The sequence below is a fragment of the Balaenoptera borealis genome (assembly GCF_965194805.1).
Source record: "Balaenoptera borealis genome assembly, chromosome: 20".
Lineage (NCBI taxonomy): Eukaryota > Metazoa > Chordata > Mammalia > Artiodactyla > Balaenopteridae > Balaenoptera > Balaenoptera borealis.
Genome location: NC_138879.1, coordinates 1,943,493 through 1,963,670, shown reverse-complemented (window position 1 = coordinate 1,963,670; position 20,178 = coordinate 1,943,493). Strand labels below are relative to the sequence as shown.

Here is a 20,178-nt window from a genome sequence, read left to right as displayed (position 1 = left end):
AACCATGTTTGGAGAATTTGGAGAAACTTTAGCAACTGGAAAAAGTGAGGGTCAAACCAATTGTATCTCCTGGAAAAAAACAAACTCAGTCCTTGGTCTTACAGATGGAAATGCATCTGACATACGAATGGCCCAGCAGAGCAGCTGAATCATGACCCCGGCTGTGATCTTGGGTGAGTTACCTAAGCTCTCAGAGCTTGACTTTCCGTATGGAAAGTGCGGGGTTGCCCGGGCATCTTACAGGGATAAGGAGCGGTTAGCATTCACACTACTCAGCACACTAGGAATGCAGTAAAAACTCAAGCCCTCTGTCCTGAGGGCCACGGAGAACCGGAAGAGAAGCTGAGAACAATGGAGAGAAAAGGGTGGTCACGGGGGGGCCTCTTGGGTAGGGAAACTGTCCTCCTGCTGCAGGGAAGAATTTGGGAAGAAATGAAAGCCCCCGTCACACATCTATGTGCACACAGACTTGTGCCAGAAGCTTAAGAGACAAGGTCAGATGGGTAAATAATCACCAAGGACCACAATTTTTTAAAAAGAGAAAAAGAGTGCTGTCCCAGGTGTCACAAAGCTAACCTCATCATTCGTGTCCAGTCTTCCAGCTTTGAATGATCTTGTGGCTGCTCTATCATCCCTAACCTTCTCCCCCTTTTCCTCCTTCAGCCAACACTTTTCTTCTATTTGATTTAACACAGATGGAAAAGGGACCAGGCGGCTGTGGTCATCACAGCACGAGATGGCAGGGGTGCCACAGGTGTGAGCCCCAGGCGCCCGGCGGTGAGGAGAGCAGTGGCAGGTTCTCACGTGGCGACGTCACTCCTCCCACTGCCAACAGGCTCTTGCATCTCCTGGGCATCTGGTGAAAAGGCAGCCCTCGGGGAGGGGTCTGAACACCTGCATTTCTAGCGAGCGCCCAGATGATGCTGGTCCAGCGACCACCCTCCGAGTGGTCAGGAGAGAGGGGACCTGAGCTCCACACTCAGAGACCCAGACGGGACTCTCCATCCTTCCCTCTCAGGACTCCACTGTGACCTGGGCCACCAGGTAAGCCTCCTTCCCTGGACAGTCAGGAGAAACACCTGCCTCACTCAGTGGTCCGGTGGATCACGGATAAGAGCGCAGAGTGCTTAGAATGTAACAATTTCTCAACAAATGGCCATTATTATACTAACTATTGTGTTATTAATAAGCCACCTGAGACACGCTTTCCCCGGGCGGCTCAGACACCTGCAACGTTATAAACAATCCCAGTACACCATCTGAACAGCACAGCACCTGGTTTCGGCTGCTTTATTACCTGAATAAGGTTTATTACCTTTCTCTGATAATAAACGTACTGCATGCTCATTACAGAATATTTGGAAAATACGGGAGGGGAAAAAAATGAAAACTCCTTAATGCCACAATCAGAGTGAATGAACCATGGTTACCATTTTGGCGTATTTCCTTCAGGGCTATTAAAGGCATAAATACAGAGGTAGTTCAGGTCACAGTGTAGATGATTTGTTTCCTGCTTTTTTCACTTACTATTCTATTGTGAGCATTTTCCCATTTCACTGAATACGTTTTTAAAACATCCTGTTGAGTGCCTGCACAGCATTCCAATGTCGAAACGCTGGCTTATTTCAGGGCGGGGGTGGGGCTTATAGGGAGCCCTGTGGACTTTTTCTCTCTCTATCTCCTTCCTTATGTCCGGTGTCAGGGCCAGATGAGTGGTCCAGGAGCAAAGCCAGCAGGCAGAGGAGGGAGGCCACCTGCATGAGACCCTGGGTCGCACCAGCCTCTCCCCAGCTGAGCTAAACAGTCCAAGGAACCTGGAAAATGCCAATTAAAAAAATGTTGTTCACCTCATCTTCATGAAAAGTGTTCTTGCACTCCATGCAAATAATGCACTTAAATTTGCACTAATGGTACTCGATCTTTTTTTTTTTTTTTTTTTGGCTGCATTTGGGTCTTCATTGCTGCGCGCGGGCTTTCTCTAGTTGCGGCGAGCGGGGGCTACTCTTCGTTGTGGTGCATGGGCTTCTCATTGTGGTGGCTTCTCTTGTTGTGGAGCGCGGGCTCTAGGTGCGCAGGCTTCAGTAGTTGCAGCATGCGGGCTCAGTAGATGCGACACGAGGGCCCTAGAGCACAGGGGCTTCAGTAGTTGTGGCCCATGGGCTTAGTTGCTCCGCGGCATGTGGGATCTTCCCGGACCAGGGCTCGAACCCGTGTCCCCTGCATTGGCAGGCGGATTCTTAACCACTGCGCCACCAGAGAAGTCCCAGGTACTCGATCCCTTTTTGCTATTGTAACTGATCCCCGTGGGCCTCTCTCATTTCCTTCTGATGGACCACACCCCCAGGACTTCACCTTGCTCTGGAGCCCAGAGCCGATGCCTTGGCTAGGATTACCTTGACGGTCTACCGCCCCGTGGACATGCCGGGCAAGGGGGGTGGTTGTAGCCGAGGGTGTCAGTGCAGCCCATGTCATGGCTGTACGGGATTCCAAAGTAGTAATCAAACCCTGGAAGAGAAGGAACGGGTTAGGCTATGAGCCTGCATTCTTACACCCAGGACAGAAATTTAATTTTCCATGATTTAATTCTGCAGTGTTATGGAGTATGTAATTAAAAGAGGATTTGACTAATATCCCTTTGTAGTACGCAAAGAAAACACTTTGTTGGGTTCTGGCTGCAAGACTAGATTTGCAAAACATCTTGTGATTAGCGTTAACCCTGCGTGGAAGGAAGTGGCGAGAACTCTTGAACACCTCCTGTTCCCAGTGCGATGATGGACACTGCTGGGAAATACCTGGTGAAAATCTACTACCTGCATGACGCTCTGAGGGATAAAAGAATATATTCTGCCCTCCAGAGGGGGAGGGTAAGAAGTAGAGATTCAGCTCTGAGAGATGGATTATCAGCAAGCCCATGAGCGGGGTCAGAGGACGTTACCCCTGGAGGCTGGGGGTGGGATGTGGTTGAGACGGGACTCTCAACGTGCTTCTCAGCAGAGCTGGCACGTCAGCTGGACGCGGAGGGCTGGCAGGGCTGGCTTGAGAGGGGGGAGGGGTATTGGAGGGAGGATGTGAGGGTCAAACTGAGACCTGAAATCCCTGTGTTGACTTTTTTCTGAGACCCTCCCTCATCCCATCTCTTCTCCAGCACAACTTCAGTGTGAAGTTTCCCACAGAACTCCCTACTCCCCCCCGAGCCCCTGCTTCAGTGAACCCATCAAACAATTTTTACTTCTTACCACGCGGGGCCTCTCGGGGGCCAAGTGTTCCCGGACACGTGAAGGACTGGGTCGAGGAGAACACTGATGGCCTCAGGCTGGGGGAGCCCGAAGGGTAGGCAGGCACCAAAGAGGGGGGCCGGGAAAGGTGCCGGCAAGAGGGATGTGCAAACAGAGGCAACCCTGGCACCTCAAACCCACCCAAGTGACCCTGTGAACGAAGGTGTCCTGACTCAGGAGAGACGTCCCTCAGGGGCAGGATGGCTTAAACATTCATAGAGTCCTTTAACACAGAGACCTTTATTTTCTGTTTCCCAGGTAACCAATCCTCCAAAGAATTCTTACCACGGAAGTTGGGGTGATAAGAGCCATGGTGCCCAAGATGCCACTTGCCTGGAGGAAAACGAGAGAGAGAGACTTTGAGAGGAATCCCCGTGGGGGCTCCCAGGCCCTTGGCGGAGCTGATCACACACTCAGGTCTCCACCAGCTTTGCCCGTTCCCGAGGACAAGCAAAGAGAGGCTCACATGCTGTGTGACAGCCAAGCCTCGTTCTCTGGGACCGAGAGGGAGTCCCCAGGGAGACAGAAAGCAAGCAAGGATGACTCACGACCCAGGCAGGAACGCGTGCAGGGAAGGGGGACGACGAGCCATCACCGGGAGCGCAGAGAAGTGAGCAGGCTGGGCTTCTGCCCCCCAAAGAGGGTGCAGTGCCCACGGCAACCCCCCCCCACCGGGGCCCACCACACCTTCCGCTCGGCCCTCCTGCCTGGGGCCCTGCAAAGGACCCAAGGAGCAGGTGCACGGCCCAGACAGTCCCAGAGATGCCGTCCCCGCCTGGTTTCATCCTCCTCCTCTGCAGAAGCTGAGCGGGGGACCACCTCCCTGCTGCCGCCCGCCGGAGCGCAGGCCAGCAATGAGGAACCTCAGCCGCACCGCTCCTCCTCGCTCTGTAAACGCGTTCACTGGGGGACGCGAGGCGAGGCTGGAACTCCCTGACCTGCTCTCTGGGTGAAGATCCCAGGGAAGTCAGCTACGAGGCGAGGGGATGAATCAAAAATGCGGTGCGAAGACCGAAACGGCGGCAGCGTGAAACAACACCAAGGACGGAAATGAACAGGCAACCACAGGAGTCTGACTCAGTAAATTATCTCACGTGGCCTCAGTACAATACTTCCAAACCATCTTTTCAAGACAAATGCCTGTGGCCAAAACGAACAACGGTGAATCGAGGTGAAGGGTATATGGGGGTCTAGGAGTCCCTTCTTGCAACTGGTCTGTAGGTTTGAAAACAAATGTAATAAAAAGTTGAGGGAAGTGGATTAAGCATTATGTGGAATGCTTAGATTCAGCATGACATGGAAATATAAAATTATAGTACAATTTTTAAATTACTTCTAAAATTATAATAAACGTGTAAAATTATATCACCAGGAAATAGAAAAATAATAGGAGGGGGAGAAAAGTAGGGCCGAGTGATAACATGTACAACTAGGGACAAACACATTAACACAGAGCAAGATTAGAAGCAAACAGTGAGTGCTGTCAATGGACTCGGTATTCCTTCAGCAGGTTTTTCATTTTCCCTGTAAGCGTGCTTCTAGGAAATTCACGATCTCAACAAGGAGATACGCTTCAATATCCTCTCCTAGAAAAGCAAAAGGTGTCATGAGTGGTGACCAGTCGATCTGTAATCAGTTGCCTTCTTGGGATTTAAAGGCATGAAGAAGGAGGGGCAAGTGAGATAGAACCCAGCTCGAGAAGAATCCAGTGCCCCTGACACTGCATGAAGTGTTAGGGTCAGAGAGCCCAGGGACCAAAGCCCTCCCGCCCCCCGGGCTGGGAGTCTTACATGGATGTGGGAGAGGGCGGGTGAGGATGTTCGGCCCATAGTGAGAGCTTCAGAATAGTTCGTACCTCCGGGTACGGAGAGAAAGGGGCGAAAAGGAGAGCCGGTTGGGACCTTAATGGTCTCGTCCTCCCAGGACAAGGAAGGCCACACTGCAGTCTGATCTTCTGAAAAGTATGTCAGGCTCCTTGACCCAGAGGAGGAGCCAGGCCGACGCACCAGAAATGCCAGCTTCCTGCAGGTTAACGGGGAGCCCGGGGCCCCGAGGACATCCCCACAGGGACCCTCGTTGCCACTTCACGTGGTGGAGAGAGGGGGGAACCCCGCCGGGCCCAGCTCCTGGAGAGCCCGGATCCTAAGCACAGACAGCCTGAGGATGCCGTCGGGATGCTGGGTGGCCTTGGCCTCTGTGGGGGGGACCAGGGGAAACTAGCTCCATACACAGTTTAGTCCCCTGGTAGGTCGTTTCAGTTGCTTAGAGCTGAAAGCGTTCCCAACTGCTACAGCAAGAATTGAGCAGAGGGGCTTCCCTGGTGGTGCAGTGGTTGGGAGTCTGCCTGCCAATGCAGGGGACACGGGTTAGAGCCCTGGTCTGGGAGGATCCCACATGCCGCGGAGCAACTGGGCCCGTGAGCCACAACTACTGAGCCTGCGCGTCTGGAGCCTGTGCTCCGCAACAAGAGAGGCCGCGATAGTGAGAGGCCCGTGCACCGCGATGAAGAGTGGCCCCCACTCGCCGCAACTGGAGAAAGCCCTTGCACAGAAACGAAGACCCAACACAGCCAAAAATAAATAAATAAATAAATAAATTTAAAAAAAAAAAAAAAAGAAATGAGCAGAACAGCGGACACGAGCAGGAGAGGCGGCAGCCCTGCAGACACAAAGCAGCCGCCACAGTAAATGCAGGGAGGACGGGGGTCCGGGCGGTGGAGGCCATGTTACCAATCAGCCCGGTGACGTAGCCAGCCCGCTGCAGCACTTCGGCCAAGGTGGTCTCGTTGAGCGGAAGGCCCCCCACAGAGGTGACTGCGAAGTTGCGAGGGACGCCGTTGCGGAGGCCGAGCCGGCCGGTGAGCAGCGCGGCCCGGGAAGGCGAGCAGGTGGACGCGGCCGCGTGGAAATCCACAAACCTGCGCGGAAAGGGAAGCAACGGGGTCTGCCCGGCCACAGAGAGCCAAGCCGAGAGAAGTTCAATTCCCGGGGTCTCAGCTCCTGGAGTTCCAGGGCTGGGGAAAAGCTCCAGGGTCACCCAGTCGTGGGACAGGTAAAGAAAATGAAGCCCAGAGACGCGTTCTGCGACTAATCCAAGGTCACACAGCTAATTCAGATGGATTTGATCCAGCATATTGAATGGATCCCCTGTATTTGCAGGTTCCACATTTTGAATTCACCTACTCACTTAATGTATCTGTAACCCCCAGAATCAATACTCGTGGCTCTTAAGGGATAGTTCATGGATATACGCAGACCTGTGAAAATTGGCACATTTCCAGCCGAGGTTGGACAAGGTGACCTTCTTGTTTGGGCTCTCACAGATCCAGTGTTCACAGGGACTTTATAGAACGTCACCACTGCTGATACGAGAGCTGACTATCTATTACTCCTCATATTAAGCCCAACCCTTTTTCAGACACTGTGGAGAAACAGAGGAGTCTAGCCATCTTCTTACCCTCAAGGAACGTGAGTAAGTTGAATGTCACTAATGAAGGGGCAACCTGACTTCATGTGTCTCCTGATGGGATGCAATATGAATTCATAACACCAAGGATTCTTACCCAAAATGTTTAACCTGAATCTAGTCAGACCCCTGGACCTAATTTCCACATTACAGGAAAAAAAAGCTAATGCAAGACCAAATTAAATGACCCCACAAGAAAAGACTTTACCAAACCATTCTCTAGACGTTCGATAAGACAACCAGTCCCATCTCTTCAAACAGTCAACATCTGAGGGAACGATGGGATGGATGGGGCGATAGTCTACATAAGGAAAGACTAGAGGGATAGAACCAAGGGCAATACATGAATCTTACTGGATCCCAGTTCAAAAGAGCTGGCAACACATTTGAGGGCTAATTAGGGAGGGAAATTTAATATGAACTGGATATAAAATGATATTAGGGGATTATCGCTCATTTTCAGGATTATGGCCATGTGGGAGAATGTTTCTATTCTTTTTCTTCTGGTTTTAGTGAGATATAATTGACACATAACCTTGTACTAGTTTCAGGGGTACAACATCATAATTTGATATAAGTGCATATTATGAAATGATCACCAGAGTAAAGTTTAGTTAACATCTGTCACCTCCCATAGTCACAAACTTTTTTCCTGTGATGAGAACTTTTAAGATCTCCTCTCTTAGCGACTTTCAAATACACAAGACAGCATTGTCGACTCTCGTCCCCATGCTGTGCATCACGTCTCATGACTTACGCCCAGAAGTCGTCACCACCTTCACCCATTCTTCCCCGCCTCCGAAATCATCCTCCACACTGATGCAAATGTCCTTCCACAGTGGGAATCGGATCACACCAGTCTCTTACTGGAAAACACAATCTCCCTCTGCCTGCTTCTCGGGGCTCAGCTGCTGCCCCCCTCCTGCCTGAGCTGCCTCCTCACATCCTCCCAACCCCCCACTTACTCCTGTCCGCTGTGCCTTTGCCCATGCTCTTCCCCCACTCCCCAAGCCCTCCCCCCAGTGTCCCACCTTATCTTCATTGACCAGTCCCAGTCGTCTTCAAGACCCCGCTCAAAGACTCAGATGTTACCCCCCAGGTCATCCCCCCCGCCTCTCCCCTCCCCCAACCAATCTGCACCTCCCCACCCCACGTGGAATCAAGGCCCCCTCTTCTCTACGTGATTAGATAGCCTTTGGCATCTCCTTTACAACACTGAACTCTAATTCTTCGTTTTCCTGTTTGGGGCAGCTTCCAGATGGCCACGAATCCCTCGACAGGCCTCCCAGGGACAGGCGGGGTCTGAGGTCGCCCCGCCCTTGACGCTGTGAGTGCTTTGACCCCCAGAACGATGTGAAGGTGACACTGCACCAGTTTCTGGGCTCAGCCCTTACGAGACTGGTAGCTTCCATCTCCTCCCTCAAAACACTCTGTGAGCCGCTGGGTGAGAAATCGACTCCCCCAACACTGCCCAGCTGGACAGGCCACCTGTAGGTGCTCCGGCCAACGACCCCGGCTGAGGCCACTGCGTCTAAACGTCACACGTGTGAGTGAGGCCACCCTGGACCTCCCAGCGCAGCCATCTGCCTGCTGAATTTCACCAGAGCCGCCTTGGTCAACACAACACGGTGAAGAATCACCCAACCGAGAGATGCCTGAATTCCTGACCCTCGGCACCATGAGACGGGATACAATGGTTGTTGTTTTGAGCTGCTGACTCTGGGGATGGTTTGTTACCCAGCAGTTCACCACCAGAGCAGCCTCTGTCTCCCACTGGACCATCCTCTCCGGACCATTCAGTCCTCAGCCCAGCACGAGGTGGGCACCACCCAGCGCCTGTGGAGAGGGTGATGCCACCGTACTCTTTGCTTTTGTACAACATGGTGAGTCTCTGCTGAAGAGACCTGGGCCTCAGTCCCAGAGGATGGGTGAATTCACAGAGCAGTGACACGCACCGAGAGGTCCCAGCGATGCCCGCCGGAAAGCGCCGGCCCGGCCCTGGAGCCGTGCTCCTCAAGCAGACGTGCGATGCCTCCAGCTGACAGAATGAGGGCACGGGAGCGAAGTGCTCCAGCGCTCATGCTGGGTGCGCGGGTGCTGGGCGAGGCCTCCCTCCAGCCCCAGGGAGCTCCAGGGCCCCCGGCTCTGGCTTCACACCCCTGCTGGCACCTCCTTCCTGTCTCTCCGTCCCCTGGGGCCGGAGGAGCACGTGCAGCCTCCCTTCTGCCCATCGACTGCTGGTCCCCTGGGTAATTGCCCAGGCACCGGCTTCTCTCAAAGCAGCCCCAACTGCCCACATGCTGGGGCCGCAGGGAGTTCAATTCCTGGGGCAAAATCCAGGATTCTGGATGCTGCATGTGGCTGGCAACTGCTACCCTTGGAATCCCAAACTGAGCTGCACTTCAGTGTTCATACTTTTCTCCCAAGAAAACGTTCATCTGTACCCAGCCTCTTCCGTTCCTTTCCTCCCAAGATTAAAGCACAAACCGCCTCCTAGTTCACACTCCTAAATGTTCCTTATAGTAATGACTATTGGGGCTTCCCTGGGGGCGCAGTGGTTGAGAATCCGCCTGCCAGTGCAGGGGACACAGGTTCGAGCCCTAGTCCGGGAAGATTCCACATGCCGCGGAGCAACTAAGCCCGTGAGCCACAACTACTGAAGCCCACGCGCCGTAGAGCCCGTACTCCACAGCAACAGAAGCCACCGCAATGAGAAGCCCGCGCACCGCACTGAAGAGTAGCCCCTGCTCGCCTCAACTAGAGAAAGCCAGCGCGCAGCAACAAAGACCCAACACAGCCAAAAATAAATTAATTAAGATAATAATGACTATTACTATGACTAGATTACTACTACGTTACTATACACTCGGCAACTTTTATTACTCTCACAGCTAATGCTCATCAAGCTTCTAGAATCCAGGCACTTCTCTAAGTCATGAGCACCCATTGTCCCTGGACTCATTCTGGTTTGCAGGTGTAGTTCTGTATGGGTTGACCCAAGCTTGTTGGGGTCACCTCTTTATCCACAACAGTGGGAGGACCTGCACGATTTGCAGGGCCCGGTGCAAAATGAAAATGCAAGGGCCCTTATTCAAAACCTACCAAGCATTTCAAGATGGCGACAGCAGAGCAGTAACCCACCATCCACACCATGGTCCGGAGTTGAATAGTGCGCAACCCGCCCACCTGTACGCGGCAGCCCTGCTCCCCATTTACATTTCCTGCCCCCAATTCCTCCTCTCCCAATTTTCCATGGGGCAGCCAAAGTAATCTTAAAAACTGTTTATCAGCTAACATTATTCCTGGCTGGAAACCCACAAATAAGTTCTCATTGCAACTTAGGTAAATCCCAAGTCACGGTCGTGGTCTACAGGCTCTCCAGCAGAGCTTCTCAAGCAGGGAGCTGGAGCACACAGATACAGCCAAATACTGATAACTAGTAGGTTTTCTGAGATCCAGTTCCTCCCAGCCCCAGGGGGCAGCCAGGCGGGGCCCCGGGCAACTGGAGGTTCCTGGGCACCCGTGCCCTGCACAGTCCCAGGGGAGCGATCCCGTTAGAGCAGAGGACGGAGAGAGCCCTGCAGGTGGGGCGCCAGGCATCCCTGTGGGAGTCCCACGCTGGCCGCCTCCAACCACCAGGAGCCTGGGTGGAGTTCCCTGGAACGGGGTGCAGAGGTCCTGACAGCATGCGGAAAGGTGGGAACGCCACGCCCCGGGGGATCTGGACCTGTGCATCATCGTCGCTGTCCTCACCCCAGGCTCCCGCCGCAGCCACACCACCCAGAGCGGCCCTTCCCAGGTCACCCCGAGCTTGTCCCTGCCTCAGGCCCTTTTCACGGCCCCTCCGTCCAGAAGGCTCTGTTCTGGTCTCCGCACGACGGGCCCCTTCTTTTCATCCGGGTCTCAGCTCTCATTTCACCTACTCGGGGAGGGCTTTCCTGACCTGACCACTCTCCACTGCATCGCTGTTCTATTCCGTCTTGAGCCTTTACCCACTCGGACCTCAACTTGCTCATGGACTGGTCTCCTTGCTCGCTGCCCGGCTGCCCCTCTAGAATGGAGTCCCCGAGAGCCGGCGTGTGTCTGCCCACTCCCACCGCCGCCCCGCCGGGGGCTGGTTCCCGACCTCAGGAAGGCGGGTTCTCTGATTTGGGCAGCTGGAGTCCTGCACTCCACCGGTGAGATGGTTCTTCCCATCTGGGGGGACTAGGGCTTCCTCCACCGGGTTCCCTGCGGGAACCAGACTTTGAAACACTCCCAGTGGACACTCACTCCTGCCCTCACCCGTCTGTGCCTCTCAACAGACACACATGCACAGCACCGCTCAGCCCAAACCCTTCACTCTGAGCTGCTGGTCTTAGTTCCACCAGCCATACCTGGCGGAAGGACGACAGGGAGGGGACCACAGCCCTCTCCATCAGAGGCGTACCCTTTAGCAGAAGGGTCAAGACCTATGTGGGTAACCAGACAAAATACGATGAGCCTGGTCAGAGAGACACAGTGAGTGAGGTATGGGAGGTGGAGGGCAGGAGGGATAAAAGTGCGGGCAAACAGGCGTGGGTTCCTCTCTGGCCCCGTCTCCCTCTAGTGTGAGACAAGACAGGTAACTCCAGCCAGGCCTCAGTATCCTCATCTGCAAAGTGGGCACAGCCGGACCAACCTCACCAGGTTATGTGAGGGATCTGATGGCACGATATGCATCAAGCCCTTTAGCGGTGCTCCGGGGTCAGAGTAGATTTTTTAATTCATCGTAGTCTGCGTGATTGTTACCATCACTAGCTAAATGGGGAGGAAAAGCGCGTTTCAGGTGTGATAGGGGAGCAGCGTGCCAGGTATAAACGGATGGAATCCTAGGGGTGGTGGCACTCGGCTCCTGGCGGGACCACTCGGGCATCCTATTCGCGCCGCAAGTCCGTACCTCGCAGGTCACCCCGGCCCCAACATGCATCCTCCCTGCGAGAGCCAGCGTCCACCCCCTCCAGTCAACCTGGCATCACCTCCGAGTCCCTCTGCTGTCCCCCCACTTGAATCACCTCAGCGACCTTCCGAGAAGCCAGGTACGCTCTCTCCAGCCCGGGTTTGCCCACGGATGGGTCATGCCGGCCCCCGGCTCCCGGTCTTCAGTGACTTCCTTCTGCTTGTCCACTGTAACTCACCACGCACAGGTCCAACCTCCCTCTCCAGCCCCTGAGCCACTGCTGCCTGCCTGCCTGCCTGCTATGGGTTGAACTGTGTCCTCCCCAAAAGATAAGCTCAAATCCTAACCCCTATACCTCAGAAGGCGACCTATTTAGAAACAGGGTCATTGCTGATGTAATTAGGTAAGATAAGGTTATACTGGAGTGGGGTGAGTCCTTAACCCAATGTAACTGGTGTCCTTAAAACAAGAGGAGAGAAACAAGGTCCTACTGTAGAGCACAGGGAACTATATTCAATATCCTGTGACAAACTGTAATGGAGGGGAGTTCCCTGGTGATGCACTGGTTAAGAATCCACCTGCCAATGCAGGGGACACGGGTTCGAGCCCTGGTCCAGGAAGATCCCACATGCCGCGGAGCAACTAAGCCCGTGCACCACAACTACTGAGCCTGCGCTCTAGAGCCCGCGAGCCACAGCTACTGAGCCTGTGCACCTAGAGCCCGTGCTCCACAACAAGAGAAGCCACCGCAATGAGAAGCCTGCGCACAGCAATGAAGAGTAGCCCCCGCTCGCCGCAACTAGAGAAAGCCCGCATGCAGTAACGAAGACCCAACGTGGCCAAAAATAAATTTAAAAAATAAATAAATAAAATAAAACAATTTTAAAAACCATAATGGAAAAGAATATGAAAAAGAATATATATATATATATATATATATGTATGACTGAATCACTATACTATACTTCAATAAAATTAAAAAAAAAAAAAGAAAAGAGGAGAGAGACACAGCGAGGAGACCTGCAGGTGAAGACACGGAGGGCAGATGGCCAAGTGACTGAGGAGACAAGGACTAGAGTTGGATTGCCACAGGCTACGGAATGCCTGGGGCTACCAGGCGGTGGAGGGGGAAGGAGCTTCTTCTAGAGCCTCAGAGGGAGCGTGACTCAGCCAGCACGTTGACCTTTAACTGCCAGCTTCCAGAACCGCGTGAGAGAACACATTTCTGTTGTTTTCAGCCCCTCCGTTTGTGGTGCTTGGTCACGGCAGCTCCTGGAAACGAACACACCAGCCTACAAATCCCCGAAGTTCAGCCCGACAGGACTCTTCTTCCTGGAACACTTCCCATCCCCCTCCCTGCCATCCCGCACCCCACGTGCAGCTCGCCAGCCCCATGCCCGACTTGGCTGTATCTCAGCCAGCAGGCCCGGCCTCTCTTCCCGCCCCTCCAAATCCCTACCTAACCTTCAAAGCCTCCCATTGTCACAAAGTCTTCCCTTATTCCCCAGAAAGATGGGTCTTGACTCTGACCTCTGGAGCTCCTGAACCTTCCTGGCAGCCTGAATGCAGACGTTCATCTGACGGTATCTGGGCGCTTACTAGAGGGGTTTCCGTGGGGTTGCTGGTGCCCATCCCGGCCCTCACATCCACGCACCCCGACGTGGGCCCATCGGAGCAGCACACCCTTCTCCTCAGTGACCGGGCCCACGACCTGAGCAGGGCTATTCAGAATCCCAAACTGGCATTTTCTGAACCAGGCAGAGAGGAATAGCTTTTTCTCCCCGCCTCGAATCTCAAGCTAAAATGATATAATCCCAGAAGGACAAGGGCCTCACCTCTCCCCCTAACCAGGAGCCTGAAAGAATGGGTCAACTGGCTCAGAAGGCCAGACGGAAGACCGAGTCTCTCCAGAGTTTAGTTCATGAGCCAAAGCTGTGCCCTTTTGTGCTTGGGCTGGTTGAGCTGCACTTCTGTTGTTTACAACCAGAGACTCCTGGCTATCTCACTGTAGCTGAAACAGGATAGGGGCCTGGAACGCAACAGGTAACAGAAGAAGGTCAATCTCTGCCCTCAAGCTGCACATGGTTCAGAGTCAGAGGCGGGTAATCCCAGCATGTGAGGGGCCTCTGAGGGTCAAGCGCTCCTCAAGACAGTTTCGTGTAAGCTGAGACCTACAGATGCACACAAAGTATAAACATCCAGTCTGTTCTGTGTCTGTGGGTCTGTTTCTGCTCTGTAGATAGGTTCATTTGTGCCATATTTTAGATTCCACGTATAAGTGATTGTAAATCATCTACACTTCAATAAAAAAATAAATAAATACAGTATAAATATCCGTTAACTTTATGTATGTTTGTCTTAGGATACTAAAAATAGCTACCACTTATCATGTGGCTACCACCCTAATCATATTACATATATCATTTCAAATCATCAGAATTCCATTTTACAGATCAGGAAGGTAAAGCAGAGAATGTAAGTAGCTTTCCCAAGACCATGCAGCTGGCATGAACATGCACCTTACTCTGTCTAATCCCTGTTCAGTATCAAAGACCGTAGACCCCTACACGTATGAAATGACAGAGCTAGAACTTGAACCCAGGCCAGCCCGCCCCAAATACCATGTTCTTCCCAGGTCCCTTTCCATCTGGGAGAAGGCTGGCTGCAGCCGGGCTGGTCCACAGAAGGAACTACCTTAAAACTAGTCACTGGTCTTGGGCTGGGACAGTTCTGAGACTCACTCTTGCTGGTGCCAACCCTGACAGCCTGACTCACATCCACACAAAATACGTGAGCTCGTGAGGGACATCGGAATGCCTACTTCCCAGCTGACGTCCAAGGGCAGACAGAGGAACCAAAGCATCAGCAAGGTCAGTGTGTCTTCTTCCTGCACACGAAATCAGAATCCAAAGTTTGCCTTGGGGAGTGTGGAGTTAATGAACACAAAGGGAGTTCAAATGGGTCATAGAAAAAGTCCTTGTGTGCTAAGCTTAGGGAACTTTTGTCCACCGTGGATTGACCTTTGCCAGTGGGGCTGGGATGCTCAAAGGCTGTGACCACCACTTCTTCTTGCCTGGTGCTACTGACTGAATGCTTGTGTCTTCCAAAAAATACATATGTGGAAGCCCTTCTGCCTAGTATCATGGTATCTGGAGGTGGGGCCTTGGGGAGGTGATTCCCTTTATATGAAGTCCTGAGGGTGGAGCCCCCATGATGAGATTAGTGTCCTTATAAGAAAAGGAAGAGAGACCAGAGCTTTCTATCTGCCACGTGAGGATGGAGGGAGAAGATGGCCCTCTGCCAGCCAGGAAGAGGGCCTTCAGCAGAACCTGACCCAGCTGGCACCCTGATCTTGGACTTCCCAGCTTCCGGAACTGTGAGAAATAAATGTCTGTTGTTTAAGCCACCCAGACTGTTGTATTTGTTACAGCAGCCCAAGCTGACTGATACACCTGGGCAGTGCCAAAAATACCTTTCCTGGATACCATCATGCCTGCCTGTTTTTACCACCTGTGCTAAGCATGGTCTCTCCTTGAACACGTTAATGCCATCCTTTTGCTATATGCTATAGCTATATGCTAGCATATAGCTATATGCTATAGCATATTTCTATGGCAAGATGTAACTCTGAGTTCCTCCCTAGACTGTAGGTTCTACGAGGATGGGGCTTCGAGGGGCAACTCCAGCCCCAAACAGAGTGCTTTGGTGGGACAGGGCCGCCCCAGCAAAATCTGGTGAATGAACCAACAAAACTTGAAGAGAGAGGCCCCCGTCATCTGGTTGGAAAAGACACATTAGTCCATTTTCCACATAATCGCTTAAGCTGATGCTTTTAGGGCTCAGTTCCTTCCCCACTCTGTGTTAAAGTTCGTAGCTTAACTCTCAGGAACAATCTTACGTCCTTTGTTTCCAAGTCTTTAGCGAGCCCTGGCTGTACCTCCTTCTCCAAAATACCTACCAACACCCCACACAGCTCGATGCACTGACCTCCGTGTCACCCTCCCCCTCCCCGCCCCTGCCTGCATTGGGCAGGGACTAATTAATAAGCAATAAAATGGTCTTGCTCTTTGGAAAGCTTCCTTTGTTTTTCCCCAAATCTATCTGGGCAGGCTCAGACCCGTTCACCAACAGGGGTCCTAATTAAAGTCTGAAACGACATTGTAAAGCGAAGCTAGAAATACAGAGCCAGACATTACAGCAGCCCGTGAGCAGGAAAAGCAACGCAAATTAACACACAGCCAGACAGAAACCAAAGCAACTCGCCATTGCATCAATTACGCATATTAGAATCGGGGAACGTGAGCGCAGGAAACGCCGCCCCAAAAGCCTCGGAGAGATATAACGTTGCGAAGCGAAGCGTGTCCAGCCTTCATTTATAAGGAATTTAAAACAAAGGATGAGGTCTGCTGTGGCCACTCTCTAAATTGCTATGTGACTGGAATAAAAGCTGTCTGTGCTCCATTCATAATTTAAAGGCTTGGAGGTGGAAATGGGTTTTTAAAATCATCTGCTGAGGCCTTTGCGTGTAGAGGGACACAGGTGGGTAGTGAGACCTGGAAAAGGCTGGAGTAGGACTTAGATGGACCAGCTCAGCTCAACCTCCACGTTGCCTTCTGTTAAATGGGAAGGATGTTAAGTGAGACCATTAAGACAACCAATAGGAAGGCCCTTTGAAACTGCAAGCAGGGACCTCCCTGGTGGTCCAGTGGTTGGAACCCCACGCTTCCACTGCAGGGGGCCCAGGTTCGATTCCTGGTCGGGGAACTAGGATCCCACAAGCTGCGCGGCCAAAAACACCAAAAAAAAACCACAAACAAAAAAAGCTAAAAGAAATGTGGCAGCAAATAGCCAACTTGGTGTGTTTTGCTGACTCATTCACTCATTTATCCATTCATCCATCCATCCAACCATCCACTCCTACTCTCGTTCTTTTCAATAAAAGGGCTCCTGCCAGCCAAGCTTGGTATAATCCTTGGCAAGTCTCCCCTTCCCTTTCCACACTCTTGCAGTGGACATGTGTGCATTCACTCTCGAGGAAGGACACCAACAAGATATGCAACAACAAGATGGATACACAGGCATCACGGGGCCTCCTAGATGGGACACTTCTGCCCACTGCCACAACCCTGAGCTGAGCCATCCTGGAAACACGCCCCCTGCCCTCCCAGCCACCAGCACGGGCCGGGCCTAGCGAGTGGAGCAGGCCATCCCAAATGCAGCCAAAGAATTCAGCACTCAGGGCCCCCCAGACGTCTGAGGACACACAGGATGCCCTTCGCCAGCTGCTCAGTCCACGGGTCCAGCCTTAAAATGCCCTATCCCAGCCGTCCTCTCCCACTAGAATGCCAGCCTGACCCCGCAGAGTGAGGGTTGTTTATTGTTTCGATGCATCTGCAGCACCTAGGACAGTGCCTGCAGGCTGGGGTCCCTCTACGAATATTTGTTGAGTGAATGGGCACCTTTCAATTTTGGGTCTTTGCCCTTTCTTTTCCCTCTGCCTACAATACTCTCTCGTCCCCCTTCTGGCTGATTCCTACTCACCCTTAAGGGCTCAGCGTTCAGGTCCTAACCAATAAGCTTTATGGAGTCCCTCCTGGCTTCCCTCTGGAGAAGTGGTCTTTCTTTCCTATGGTCCCACAGCACTATCTTTCACATGCTTCTTGCTCCGAGCTTTATCGTCCAAAAGGTGAGAAGCCCAGCATGGACCTTTCTCATTTGCGCCTGTGACCGATGTATTCGTAATGTGCTAATTCTGTCCCCCGGAATGTCAATTCAACTACGTCCAACTCAGCTTATAAAAGCCCCAGGGGTGGGAGAGACGTCAAGAGTTCCTGCTCTTCCTTCTAAAGGATGGCTTTCCTGTCTTTTTTTTTTGCCAGCAGGCTGTAACCCTCTTAAAGGCAGAGCTGGCTGAGGTCTCCCAGTGTGACTCATGACCTGCCCTTAGTAGAGATTTGCTGTTGAATTACTGTAGTTGGGAGGCTTAAAAACAGAACAAATGGCAGCCACTGGACACGCCATTTTGCACCGACACTTGTGAAGCAGGCTGGCACCAAGGTCTCACTGGAGAATATCTCAGCTCCTCTTCTCTGAGATTGGCTGTCACCTAGATCACCACATTCCTGCACGTCCCCGTCTGCTATACAAGGATAAAACCCCCAGTCTTCACCTTGCCCCAGTGGATAGGTGGGCATCACGTGATTTTTATGTCTATTTGACCTACTTACCCAAGAACAAAGAGGTAAAACTGCCTGTCCCGTGATGCTGAGCATTTACAAGGGGAAGACAGGATGGGACGTCCCAGAGCAAACAGCTCAGAGGTGAAGATCACAGACAAGAGGATTTCTCCCCAGTGAGGGTCCTGCACCCCAAACCTGAATTACTGTATGGGGTCAGGGGGTGGGGTGGACAAAGCTGTAAGGGGATGGCATGGTGGGGGGAGGGTCTCTCTCTTGCTGATATGTCTCGTTCAGAAAGTTCTTTCTGCCCTCGCTCTCGGGGCGTCTATCAGACCTCACTCCCCTGCAGTTTCCAGCGCCAGCCTGGCTCCTGCAAAATCCCAAAGGCAGCAGAACGGCTGAGAAAGTCCTGAGAGGTAACATAGTACATGAATTTCTGCAAAAAGTCAATTCTGAAAAAAGAAGTCGCACCCGGCTTTTGACTGCATTGACAGCTCAGTTCATTCCTCACGGGGGCCCTTTAGAGAAACCGCCTCAAGCGCCTGGAGCCTCTGACCTACCCGGGGTGAACATTGATCTCTGATTCCAGGCTCAGCCACTGCCTAGAACTCTCAGTGCTGCCGGGACTTGACTCAAAATTAAAATGAGGGCAGAGAAGGCGTGAAGCAGGGAGGAAGAGAAATCAAGGTACACAGTTAACAGATTACACATCAATTTACAGAAGGAAACGTATGTACAATATACTGTCACCTTCACCCCTATGTTCATTGCAGCACTATTTACAGTAGCCAAGATATGGAAGCAATCTCAGTGTCCATCGACAGAGGAATGGATGAAGAAGATGTGGTATATACACACTGTGGAATATTACTCAGCCATAAAAAAGAATGAAATAATGCCATTTGCAGCAACATGGATGGACCTAGACAATATTATACTCAGTGAAGTAAGTCAGACAGAAAAAGACAATTACTGTGTGATTTTACTTATATGTGGAATGTAAAAAAGAAAACAAATGAACAAACATAACAAAACAGAAACGGAGTCATGGATACAGAGAACAAACAGGTTGTTGCCCAAGGGGAGAAGGGATGAGTGAAATGGGTGAGGAAAATTAAGAGGGACAAACTTCCAGTTACAAAATAAATGAGTCACAGGTATGAAAAGTACAGTGTGAGGAATAATCACTAACTATGTAATACCTTTGTGTGGTGACAGATGACAAATAGACTTATCATGATGATCATTTCGATATGTACAGAAATAGCAAATTGCTCTGCTGTGCACCAGGAAATAACATAGGCTTGTAGGTGAATTACGAAAACAAGCAGGAACCCGTGGGGCACTCCTGGGCACAAAAGCCTTTCCATGTCCCCCATTTCTTGTTTGTAGGAAATAGGCTTCATCCAGCCTCCTTGACCTTCCCTGAGTTCCAAAGGTCAGATTCAAATAGTTGTTAATCAGGGAAGGGAGGGGATGCAGAAGCAAGGGAGGGGCAGTCAAGAAAGAGTAGTGAAGCCTTGGGGCAGGTCCTGGTTCTCCCTCAAACAATATACATAACAATATATCTTCCAGCTCTTCTGTAGGAACTCCCACACCTAGCCAACTTCAGGATGAGCACCAGATCCCTGGAGCCCTGCCCTGTTACCTCACCACCAGCCAATCAGAAGAAAGCCACACGCCCTGCAGCTCTCATCCCGAATTTTGCCTGTAAAAACTTCTCCCCTAGAACCATCAGGGAATTCGGGTTTTTTGAGCACAAGCCACCCGTTCACCTTGCTTGGCCCTGTAACAAACCTTTTTCTGCTCCAACTCTTGACTTTTCAGTTGGTTTGGCCTCCCTGTGTTTTGGGCATCTGAACTTTTTGGTTGGTTTGGCCTCATTGGGCACCGGGCACACAAGCTTGCATTCAGTAACAATTGTACTTCAAAAACAAACTCAGAAAAAAGAGATCAGATTTGTGGTTACAGGGTGGAGGGAGTGTGTGCCAAAGATTGAATGACGGGGTCAAAAGGCACAAACTTCCAGTTACAAGATAAATAAGTGCCAGGAATAGAATGTACAACATGATCAATATAATTAACGCTGCTGTGCGTTATATACGTTATGTATTTTGAGAGAGCAAAACCCTGAGTTCTCATCACAAAGAAAAAAATGTTTTTCTATTTTTTTAATGTTGTATCTCTGTGAGACAATGGATGTTCACTGAACTCACTGTGGTCATTTCATGATGTGAGTCAAATCATCATGCTGTACACCTTAAACGCATACAGTGCTGTATCTCAGTAGCACTGGAAGAAAAAAGAAAAATAAAATTAAAAAAGAAACGATACACTGCCA

General features: G+C 51.6%; 1 protein-coding gene across 14 annotated transcripts in view; it reads right to left on the bottom strand.

Moving 5' to 3' along the window:
* The window catches only part of ARSG (arylsulfatase G), a 117,135-nt gene that overhangs the window by 41,312 nt on the left and 55,645 nt on the right, over positions 1-20,178 (bottom strand). For 9 of the 14 annotated variants that reach the window (XM_082370464.1, XM_082370468.1, XM_082370469.1 and 6 more), the window contains exons 3-5: positions 6,005-6,192; positions 3,561-3,608; positions 2,394-2,505 (exon numbers count right to left, since the gene is read on the bottom strand). The exons of 2 other annotated variants lie outside the window; for them this stretch is intronic. In XM_082370464.1, the coding sequence (XP_082226590.1) occupies positions 2,394-2,505; positions 3,561-3,608; positions 6,005-6,192 (348 nt within the window). Of the gene's footprint in view, positions 1-2,393; positions 2,506-3,560; positions 3,609-6,004; positions 6,219-20,178 lie in introns of all 14 variants that reach the window. 3 more of the 14 variants (XM_082370458.1, XM_082370461.1, XM_082370462.1) reach the window with 3 other exon arrangements.